At 37.2% G+C, this 12481-nt stretch overlaps 1 protein-coding gene across 1 annotated transcript; it reads left to right on the forward strand.

Annotated features, from left to right (window-relative positions):
• The first annotated feature begins 460 nt into the window (after positions 1-460).
• On the forward strand, positions 461-11583 carry LOC127846899 (peroxidase-like protein). The gene is made up of 7 exons (XM_052378343.1): positions 461-502; positions 3648-3904; positions 4866-4949; positions 5543-5686; positions 10445-10611; positions 10890-10989; positions 11335-11583. Exons 1-7 carry the CDS (start codon positions 461-463, stop codon positions 11393-11395), a joined length of 855 nt encoding a protein of 284 aa, XP_052234303.1. The 3' UTR covers positions 11396-11583.
• The last annotated feature ends 898 nt before the right edge of the window (positions 11584-12481 follow it).

Here is a 12481-nt window from a genome sequence, read left to right on the forward strand (position 1 = left end):
ATGTAACCTGAATAATCTACACAGCCAAATCGTTTGAAGAGATAAAATTGATTTGTAAAAGCTTGTATTCGTATTAACATTGTTCAAGCTGCGCTAACCAAACAAAACGAGCATTCTTTGCAATGTTTTCTTCATACGAAACGAGATCTTCTTGCTATCGTGACTGTTTGCGATTAGTTCATATGATATTCGTTTTGCTGTTATTTATTTTAGAGATATGTTATAAACAGATGGAGCCCATCAATTACTTTGATTTTCACTTGATTTTGCCGATGTAAAACAAATGTTCTGTTTTAAAAATGACAGGAAAGCAGTTGTAAAAACCAAGATCAAAACTTGTACGTGAGGTTTTACATTGAAATCAAATAAACTAGTATCCAACTTACCATTATGCATGATAACAAATGATTTGCCTTGTTTCTTTAAAATAAAAACATCTATTATTTAAAATGTTTAGGGGATGACGATGAACTCCTGGAGTGCTGTCACCAAGACTCAAATGGTAAGACTTACATTATAAGACATCGAACATTTTTGTTCAAAATGCGTGTAGCAAACATGTGCTTGAGAGGGAATACCAGAGATGTAACTATTCTGAGACTCTTTACTGAAAAAGCATAGGCGAAATTGTATGTTCATAATATTATAAGGTTTTTAGTTAATTTAATTGTTTATAGTGTCGTGTCGCTGAAAATAACCATTCAAGCTCCAACTATATTCTAATATTCAAATTACGTCCATTTTTTAAAGATACATTATAATGCGTTGTCACATCGAGCACATACAAATCTGCGAAAAGTCAGCAGGTTATATGCATTCCCTTTGATCGCAGTTGTGCCCGGAAGTCAGTCAAACTGTCCGTTTCATTATCGTTTCCACTGAATCTAACCAAAGTGAATATAATTTTGAAGACATTTGACAAAAATTATTTGAACTCTTCATTCCACTTAGGCATAAGTAAGTCACTCCGGCTAACAAGCAGTAACCTGTTATTTTCTATGTATTGGCCATTAAATATATTTGTTTTCTAACGTCATTTAATTGTAGCCCTGAATGTTTCCCTATTTCTCTACCAATGCTTGATGCGATGAAGAAGCCGTGCATGTCATTTTCCAGATCAAATGCCAAATATGATTGCTCAAGTAAGAATTTTTTCCACACTAACTTTTAATAGCACGCTCTTGTTTTACATTTAAGTTTGGTATAGACAATGTCATTTGAGCAAAAGTACAAAATTTTTACAATAAAATGGATTAACTCGAACAATTCCGCGTCACAATACTGTATAATTCGGATTACCGGGTAGTTTTAAACTATTCTGAAAGTGATTATATAATTGTAAATAAAACAGTTAACCCTCCTTGGGATCTAACAATGAAGCCTTGGTATAAACAGCTTTCATATCTTTTTTATATTAACGATTTTAAATGTTGATAATCCATTAACGAATTCCCAACATATGTCATTACCAGGATTGTTCCATTAGTTTAAAAAAGAGAACATATATTAAGTATTTCAATATTTGACATTTTTTAAAAACGTAATTTTTCGAAATTGTGAACAAGTCCTTCAAAGCAAATGGAGGGAATTAACTAAAGAAACAAGAGAACAACGACATACGGGGCCGATGTTTTCTTTCTGAACGTTGTTCATTCAAATTATTTCACTATTAATAAAACTAAAGATGACATAAAGACGATCAGTCACAGTTAATGTTTTAGACTGTTCTTTATCTGTAAACTAACGCCCAGATAGAACTGTTTTTCGTGTGCTCCACGGTTACATACATTTGAGGATATACACCTTACAGTATTTAATGTGTAAACAATGTTTAGCATATGGATGTATTATATATTTAAATAAGTTAAATCAATCAAATGTTTTTTTTTGTAGAGGTTCGTCAGCAGATTAATTTCGCTACATCATATGTGGACTTGTCAACTTTGTATGGAGCGAGGGAAGAAACGGCACGTGACCTTAGGACATTTGTTGGTGGTAGGCAAAACAATATATACGTAAAGAGTTTGCGATATATTTAAGAACAACAAATAAAAAAATATCATAAATAAATTATATTATTTTTTTTTGTTACACTTTTTTCTGTCTGTCATTCAGAAGTTGCATAAACATCACTAAATGACACATTTTTATTGACTGCATATTACCTTTTTTGTTGGACATGTTTTTACACACATGCTTTGTGAGGCGAACGTTTATACATCAGCAAAATAGTACATTCGAAGCAAGCAATAGTGTGTGCATGTTCAGGTTAAATGCTATGTTTATACTAAATAAGATATAACAATAACGCAAATTTATTCGAAAAAGACTTACTAACAGCAACAAACTTGTCCTATTATTTGTTTTAATTTAATTACTTATGGAATCATTGACATAATAGTTTGAACATATAAGTTCGCCCCTGTTCGAATATGTATACATCACACACATTTCGGCTGCTTGTGTTCTTATAGGCAGCTACAACTTTTATACTCTTTCACTTTTTAAACAACCTATACTTGTGTTTAGGTCAGCTGAAGTCTATCCACACTAAGCTTGACGTTGACCCGACTGATAGTACGTGCGAACTCAAAGGAATGCTTCATCCCACGAAGAATTATTGTCCTTTATCAGGTGGGATGAATTAAAAATGCATTTGAAAAATTGATTTTTTTTTAAATCGATGTCTATGTTGTCATACGAATACTGCTTATTTTCAGGCAACATGTTCTTATTTTATTATGCTTTTTGTAAAGGTGATCCGAGAGTAAATGAACAGCCGATCATGTCATCCTTCCACACAATATTTATGCGAGGACATAATAGTATTGCGACTGGCTTGTCCAAAGTCAATCCTCATTGGGAAGACGAGATGCTTTATCAGATTGCCAGAAAGATCCTGATTGGTGTTTGACAGAATATCGTTTATGGGGAGTACCTTCCTCAAACTATTGGACTGGCTGCGATGGTCAGCAATAACATCCAGCTTGCGGTATGTGGTTAATTTTTTTGAATTGATTAACACTGAAAAATACCTGAAGGCTGTGTTCGTTTCATCGGTTAATCGTAACGGGCACTGACAAGTGGTGGTAACACTTAAAACAGTGGTAAGGTGGTACAGTCCGTTAATTATGTTGCGTGTTTGAAAGGAAAAAGACGTCCCCATCTTGGATCATCAGAAGTTTTGTGTATGTTTCAAAACAAGGTAAACATGCCTACCATCAATTTGAGAACATAATTGTTGCTAGACTATATTAGATGTGTAAAACACATCCGTCGAATGTCATATTTATTGAAACGTTAACTCAGATTTGTTCAAGTAATGTGAAATAGCCATTTGCATGCAAACACATTACATGATTTTCTGTTTAACGATTTAAAAATCTTTTTTAAATTTTAGTTTCCCTAAATGACCTACTTTGAAGTATGTATCTTTAAGCAACAAATGCATATCATATATTAATAAAATCATTACTTTTTTAGACGGTACTATCAATCAAATAGAGTTTACTTCAGTGCAATTTCTAACGAGAAAGTCATAGCGTATGCTAACATGTTTACTCGTATTGTTTGAACAATTTATATTGCGTAGTTTGAACGAATTTGTCGGAACCACACTGAGCTAATACAATACCCACTATTTTCAGCCGAAAGGTTACAAGGACACGTATAACCCACTTGTAGACGCTACAACACTGAACGTTGGTGGCCTGGCCTTCAGATGGGGTCATTCGACCGTTCGGCGAGATATAGCCCTTCTAGATAAACACTACAAGAATCCAATCCCACCGGAACCTTTGTATAATCACTTCTTCAAGGTTCCTCTGTACCATGCATTCAATGGTCAGGCAATAGACGATATATTGCGCTGGACTTCTAATGCTAAGTGTTCCGGATTAGACAGGTTTGATCGCAATTAAAAATGTTTAATGTTTACATTTTATATTATTATCCCTAATCAATCGTACATTCCAAAACAATGTTATCCCAATGTAATTAACCCATTTATGCCTAGCGTCTAGAAAAAAGGCCTTGGCAAACAGCGTAGACCCAGATGAGACGCCGCATGATGCGGCGTTTCATCTGGGTCTTCGCTGTTTGCTTAAAAGAATTTCTGTAAGAAATATTGTAAATATAGAAATAAATATACTAGACATCCCTAATTTTGGAAAGAAATTGATCCAATTTAGAAGGATGGGAGAGTCCACTAGGCATAAATGGGTTAACTGTAGACCCAAGAAGCGTCTGATATTTATTCTGTGTCAGTATTTTATACACATGAGTCGTGTTCTGAGAAAACTGGTCATAATGCATGTGCGTAAAGTGTCGTCCCAGATTAGCCTGTGCAGCCCGCACAGGCTAATCAGGGACGACACTTTTCGCTTTTATGCTATTTATAGTTTCAAGGAAGTCCCTCCTTACCGAAAATCAAGTTTAGGCGGAAAGTGTCGTCCTTGATTAGCCCGTGCGGACTGCACAGGCCAATCTGGGACGACACTTCATACGCACATGCATTAAGCCCAGTTTTCTCAAAACACGACTCATGTCAAGATATGAACAATTAAATATATAACCATAATTGAACATTTTTATCGACTACGCTGAATGTTAACATATGTTATGCTTTAATAACTCGTTTGTTCAAAACAATTTGTTTAGTCAAAGGGGCATTTCATTATAAATTGCTGCACTTGTACATGTCAATCATACTATCGGAAACAAACAAAGATAAAAGTAAACACTTTGAAAAGATTTTTTTTGAGAGCGAGTAGGATTGATAAACTCTTATGTATTCCGAAATATGTATGCAGATGGGAGGACTTTTGTAAAAATCGAATTTTATTTTAATCGTCTTGCTATTACAGATATCTAGAACCGAGCGTGCAACAGATTTTGTACAAAGACGAAACAGACGAGGTGTTGGATCTTGCATCTTTAAATATTCAAAGGTTAGAGCATATCAATAGTCAAATATGAAGAAAGGGCATCCACAAATAAAAAAACCCACAAACATGTTAAAATCAGAAGTAACTATATATCATTCGATTGAAATATTTATGATAGCATTTTTTATGCAATATTTGTTACTCAGAATAAAAAATACACGATATATTCTACTCAAGAATAGCTCTTTTTGCTTTTGTTTTTAACCGATAGATTGTGTTCGGTTTTCAAGCGTATTTGAAGCGTATTACAATTAGTAAACATAATGGAAAGTTTTCTTGATTAACTGGTTTGTTTACAAACACTTCGTGTATATAAGTAATGCAGTGACTGGTTACTGCTGTACTTGAATAAGATTGTGTGCAAGAATAGAATCTGACCAATACTGAAAAGTTATTTGGCAGGGCAGGCTGTCGAATGTACGATCCCCGTATGTGTAGTTATGCGCTGTATCACCATTGCTAGCCTGACCGGTTACGTTTATGTTGTAAAAAAGCTGCTTAGTTATTTTATCACATGGAATAAGTAAAAGATAATCTGATCTGTATTTAAATAAGTATGTCGATCAATATTTATTACTTTAACTATTTATTGTCAGAGGTCGTGATCACGGGTTGCCTGGATACAACGCCTACCGTCACGTGTGCGGCCTCAGCGTCGCAAGTCATTTCGGTACAGGACCTGGAGGCCTTGTAGACATGGACCCGGACACTGCCATGCTTCTGAAAAAATTGTACAAATAAATGCATGTTTTCGGATGTGCCACTACACATATAATAAATAAAAATATCAACCGAACAAAACAAACAAATCATTTTGATTTTAAGCGTATTAGAACATACTAATACGCATTTTAATGTGTAAATTATAGATAGTATATACATATTGTTGAATTGAATTATATATACGTAAATGACCTTTATCTGTATCTACTATCTTACTGAGAGGATTTCAACTCAGAGTCATCGTTGATAAATAAAAAACTGGAATAATAAAATCAGGATCAAGGAGCCAGATCATCCACGAAATTAGAGTTTATACACGTACGACGAATGTTCGTTGTCATTCATGCAAAAACACAAACAAAGTTAGGACCACCCAATATTATGTGGAAACTTATTAATTCGACAAATGGACACAATTCTTTCGTTCTTTAACCAAAACGAATTTACGAGTCAGTATCGGCGTAGTGCTAAGACCATCATGGTTGTTATACATATAAATCAGATATTACAAAACATTTGATTTATGGAACTATACTATTAATGGATTATAATATTATCAGTTTTTTCATTCATAGTTATAAATTGTTTTAAGATTTAGTACACACAATGTTGACGTTAGGGGAAAGGAAACTCGTTGTAGGCAACAAAATCGAACGATATTCAATATTAAAATAATATATTTTACAAAATACCTTGATCATTTTAATATTATTGTAGCGCGCGCCGCCGACTTCCTGAGGCCGCCACCAAGCGCTGTGTGCGCGACTCACGATGTGCCTTCCGAAGTTACAATAAACAGTGTAATTAATAATTTTCCTTAGGCCTTCTGATTATGACCTAAAATTAATCGAGTCGCTTCAGATATATACAATGCGACCAAAGAGGGAAACGATGCCTTCAACAAACCCTCCGGCTTTCGTGAAGCTACTGGCTACCGCCTCCGTGAGGCTACAGTCTTCCGCACAGCCACTGACTCTTCGTCACCCCAAGGCCTTAGTTGAAGCTTCCGTCACTGCCTTGTACGATGTCAATAGTCTCCAACACTCTGAAAACCGTCTACAAGAAACAGGAACTCTGCAGCCCGGGCAGCACCGTATAAAGCTTGCAGCCAACGTCAATACCCAACTGCTCCAGAATACTGTTCGTGCGAGTACTGTACCTTTCTCTTAAGATGTGGTCCCGTTAGCATCCGCAAGAGAACTCTCTAACTTGCCGATCTGCGCGTCTTTATATACTGGCGAACAGAGCGTCCACCTAGCCAACGGAAAGGCACGATCCGAAAACTACCGACGTTTCTGAATTCCCTCCGCACTCTACGAAGATTACCGTTCAGCATTTCTCCTTCACTAACACAGAACAAGCCGAATATATACGCAGGATTTTACTAGAAACATTCCTTAAATATCAAATACTCTTTAAATGCTTAATACATTATTTTTAGCCATACAATTAACTTACTTTATGAAGAACAAGTTACAATTTCATATTGTTTCCCTGGCAAATGTAAATCTAAGGGAGGTAATTATACTGTAGCAGTGAAAATACGCAAAGATCTTTTGACATGAGTCCCCTCATGATTTCAATATACACAACTAATACAATCAAACAATACAACAAAACATAAAACTGTATACAAGCAAACTTTGAAAAGAACTAAAGAACATAATACAACAACGAATCTTTTCCTGAGATAATGCATGTATCAGAATCAGTGCCAAACTATTAGGCACAAGTTAACATGGTTCGTATTGAACCGAAAACACTAAGCCCCCGTTATCATACCCAATGATAATGTCACCGAGGCTTGCCGTGCCTCCGCACAAGACATGCTGACCATTCACCTGTAACTGAGTTACTAGAGGTCTCTCTTGCATAGACTGTATAACCTTCGTTAGTTATCACAATCTTCCGTTTCTGAAGGTCGGCTTCAGTTGCAGCCTGCACCTTAACTATGAGCTCCTTTTTTCCGGACGCTCTACCTCTTGCCTTGACCGGCAAACCAGACGTTACCGACGTTTCATTGCATGTCGTAACGTTCATGAAGCCTCTTTGATCATCTGGCCTCAAGCTGACTTCCTCAGACATGCCACAGGAGTGTATACATTGAACGTCTGCTGGAGATTGTACTGAGGTCTTAGTTTTCGGAATCACAGTGCTTTGATTCCCCTTCAAATCACCCAGCAAAACCGCATAGGTTTTTTCATTTTCCTCAGCTTATTATCATTTGAACCGCCTTCTTGAAAGGTTCCTTCAATCCGACTTTCCCCTCGGATCCGTTTCTCCTGTGCTGATGCATCCAGATTTGACACCATCTGGCTTCCACTGAAAACACGAATGCCCCCAACAGTATGGACAATGTCTCTATGAAGCTCTTCTGGCTTCGATGAAGTCGTCACCTTTTGACCTTGTTTTCTTCGCCGATGATTAGGGCATTGTCTTTTCAGATGCTTCTGTGAACCACACAGATAGCATTTTCGATCTTTTTCCCTGTCATTTCGTTTGTGCCTATACGCAGGGCTTGAGCATCCAAAATTCTTCATAAGATCACCCAATCTTCGCTCAAGTCTTTCGACCACCATCCCAAGCTTCTTAATCTGTTGTGACGAGGAACAGCAACATTCTGCATGGGCCGATGGAGAATCATGACTATCAAACACTGCTGCACCAGCAACCCTTAAAGCCTTCAATGACGACCTTTCCCGCAAAAAGACATTTGCGTCAAAGACACTTGGCTTTTCTGAAGTCGTCCTTTCTTCACCGCGAGACTCACGTCCATAATCAGGACACTTCCTCTTTCAGTGAAACTTTGAGCCACATGTATAACATCGTCGTTCCATGACGCCTGACCATGAACCATATCTGGGTTCTGAGGTTTCCGCAGTATCCATGAATTGACTAAGCCGTTTGATGAGCATGTCAATCATCTTTTGAAGCTCATTCATGCGCTTCATTGGCTTATTGCCCTCTGTAGCTACCGCAGACACATGGCCGTCAGACTTAGTTCTTTCTGCACGATAAAAAGCTTCGAGCTCCACAGCGTACCTGATGGCATCATTGAGGCTTACTGGTCGGGCCTGTTTGATGCGTAGTCTCATGTCTGCACTATGAAGAGCATAAAAAAAACCTGCTCTTTGGCTAATGTTTCTTTCAGGTCTGCCGTTGCAGATGGGTATGCCAGGTTGGTTAATCTTTGAATGTCTTGCCCCAGCTCTCCCAACGTCTCCGATGCTTTTTTGTCTGCGATCACGTAACTGCACTCTGTACAGTTCCGTCTGGTTAGGAGGCTCCAAACGTTCTTCCCAAGGCTTGCAACAGTGAGTCATAATCTTTGGAGTTGTGTGCAAGGTTTCCCAATACCCCTTGCGCTTTGCCACGCAACGACACTGCCAAATGCAATCCCTTGTCTTTGTAGTCCCATTGCTTAATCTCAGCGCACGTCTCAAAGTGCGCTCTATAATCTCGCCACGATGATTGACCATCATACGTAGCTGCCTTCACAATACTCAAAGGATTCAATGGAGTCTTCTTCAATGTGAAGTTTCCTTCAAAATCATTTGGCTTTGATTGAAGTACAGGCGTCTCTCGTTCAGGAACAGGAGTACACAAGCCAGTCCGCATGTTATCACGCTTTAATAACTCTAAATGCCTTTTCAGAGCCAATGTGTCACATTTTTCGGCGAGAGCTTCATTTTTTCCGCCTCAAAGCCTCCAATTCTTCGCGAAGACTTGCATCACCTCCTTTAGCCATTTTGAGGCTTGGGTTGACAGGATAGAACTGTCGGTAGGTTTATGTAACCTATCCCACCGCTGCCACCTAGATATGTAGCGCGCGCCGCCGACTTCCTGAGGCCGCTACCGAGCGCTGTGTGCGCGACCTCAAACTCACGATGTGCCTTCCGAAGTCCTCGGAAGGCTCACTATTTCATTCAGTACAATAAACAGTGTAATTAATAATTTTCCTTAGGCTACCTGCCTTCTGATTATGAACTAAAATTAATCGAGTCGCTTCAGATATATACAATGCGACCAAAGAGGGAAACGATGCCTTCAACGAACCCTTCGATTTTCGTGAAGCTACTGGCTACCGCCTCCGTGAGGCTACTGTCTTCCGCGAAGCCACTGACTCTTCGTCACCCCAAGGCCTTAGGTGAAGCCTCCGTCCGTAGTCTCCAACACTCTTAAAACCCTCTACAAGAAACAGGAACTCTGCAGCCCGGGCAGCACCGTTTAAAGCTTGCAGCCAACGTCAATACCCAACTGCTCCAGAATACTGTTCATGCGAGTACTGTACCTTTCTCTTACGATGTGGTCCCGTTAGCATCCGCAAGAGAACTCTCTAACTTGCCGATCTGCGCGTCTTTATCAACTGGCGAACAGAGCGCCACCTAGCCAACGGAAAGGCACGATCCGGAAACTACCGACGTTTCCGAATTCCCTCCGCCCTCTACGGAGATTACCGATCAGCATTTCTCCTTCACTAACACAGAACAAGCCGAATATATACGCAGGGTTTACTAGAAACATTCCTTAAATATCAAATACTCTTTAAATGCTTAATACATAATTTTAGCCATACAATTAACTTACTTTATGAAGAACAAGTTACATTTTCATATTGTTTCCCTGGCAAATGTAAAACTAAGGGAGGCAATTATACTGAAGCAGTGAAAATACGCAAAGCATCTATTTCGACTACGAATCCTTTCGTCATTTTATTATTGCTTTATTTTTTCTCTGTATCTATGAACTACAGAATTTCTTTTAATATTTAGTTGCACAGACGATATAGACATTTTCACAGCCATAATATCAGAGAGAAGGTACGACGACGCATGGGTGGGACCTGTGGGCCAGTGTATTATCGCCAAATTGTTCAAGCGTTTCAGAGACGGCGACAGGTTCTTCTTTGAGCGACCGGACCCAAAATTTGGCTTCACGCCTTGTAATATATTTTTGTATTCTATTTTTTACATTTAATAACAGTTTTCGCATTTTTACTTGGTGTAAAATAAAAATACTTTGAAATCTACATCTATAGTAGATAGTGTGTACCGATTTAATTTCATGTCTGGCATTGGGAACTGTCACTTAGGTAAATAATTCTTAAATGATCAGTTTTAAACGCATGGCATACTGTATTTTTGTTTACTACACTGGTATATATTTTACATTTCAACAAGTCGTCTCATATCAAAATAAAACAAAATATTTATTTTTCAGCCCAACTACACGAAATTAGAAAGATAACAATGTCTGCATTGGTCTGTGCAACCATTGACATGCTCGAAATTCAAGAAAACATTTTCAGGACTGACCAGATGTACGTAATTTTGTTTCCATTTATTACGGTTATAAATCCTGCTCAATAAAGGTGTTGTTAAGTTGGGTAAAAAAGTATACTAAATTTTATGAAATAATATAACATTACGTCGTTATTGTTGACAATACACAAATATTAAGTTTGTGTTTTTTTTATCAGAAAACAGACTGTTTTAAGATGTATATATACGAAATGACCAATACAGATTGTCGTACAAATAACTTTACTTATAGTTAGTAAATATGTAAACAATTATAAACTCTCGGCTGAGTACGGCTTAATTACAAATACTTGTCCATGTTAATGTTTGAAATGTAATGTAATTCTTAATACTTGTTTTTACAGGAAGAAACCTTGCGACCTGTACCCGAAATTAAACATGGACCTCTGGAAAACACACGCGTGAAAATTATCGATTGCAATCTTTAATACAAGTCATATAGAACGATGACATCTCAATTTCTAACTTAAAGCTAAGATAATATTTTAAGAATGTATTGTGCTATATTCATTTTTTTTTCAAATACATTAAAAATGTGTATTTATTTTTAAGTATTGATAGCTGAAAACCACGCAATAAAGTATATATTCAAATAGTTGCCTCCATTCATAATGCAAGTGGTGTATTCCGCAATATAATTAAGTCAAGAAATATTCATTAAAATATCAGAAACATTACAATAAGTTATAAAGATTTTTTTTATCTATGTACTTCATTAATGCTTATGTTAGAGTATAGCCTTCATCAAAGAAAAAATCGCGGTCGTAAAGACTGTCTGCAACGTCCAAATACAGACAGGTACTTGAAACGTGATCAAAACAAGGATAATACATTTACGACAGACATAAACTATTACTTTGTATGATATTATGAGAATAACATTATTTGCTCAGATCTACGAGAAACATCCATACGGAATGCTATGATAGGATATATTATATGATACGATATAATTTGATATCACACACTTTCATATCAATCATGAATTATCTACCATGGCGCACTAAGTAATGGGTGACCGTATTTACACCCGCGCATAGTAAACCATAACTGAATAACCGCGGTTTTGATGTGAGGGGACATTACTGCGTTACTTTAATTGTTAAGTGTGGATGATTAGTTTGTCCATTTAATGTTCAGAAATATTGCTATGTCACTTAGATAGTAACGTTAGTGCATTGCGACCACAGAAGTACGACAATATATTCACTTCCCATTTTGAAGAATTAAAAGGTCTGCGGAAGAAAGACATACGGGCAGACGGACGGGCGAGTGGAAGGGCGTTCGATAACCCAAACAATAAAGCATTACAAAGTTTTTCAACAATTTATTATGTCGATCAATTACTTCCTTTGACCGAGATGCATGTATTACATGCATTTTGGTGATGTATTTGAATGTCAATGTTACCCGACAATATTCATCCATAACTTATGTAAGCTTAGATACATGTATTACATGCATTTTGGTGATGTATTTGAATGTCAATGT

Source organism: Dreissena polymorpha, chromosome 1 (genome assembly GCF_020536995.1).
Source record: "Dreissena polymorpha isolate Duluth1 chromosome 1, UMN_Dpol_1.0, whole genome shotgun sequence".
Taxonomy (NCBI): Eukaryota; Metazoa; Mollusca; class Bivalvia; order Myida; family Dreissenidae; genus Dreissena; species Dreissena polymorpha.

What these genes read in the sequence shown, in the direction of transcription:
- LOC127846899 (XM_052378343.1), top strand. Translation starts at nt 461, where the DNA reads ATGACGATGAACTCCTGGAGTGCTGTCACCAAGACTCAAATG. An exon ending in GCATCTTTAAATATTCAAAG is followed by an intron (nt 4,950 to 5,542) that starts GTTAGAGCATAT and finishes ATTTATTGTCAG; the next exon opens with AGGTCGTGATCACGGGTTGC. An exon ending in ATTTTCAGGACTGACCAGAT is followed by an intron (nt 10,990 to 11,334) that starts GTACGTAATTTT and finishes TTGTTTTTACAG; the next exon opens with GAAGAAACCTTGCGACCTGT.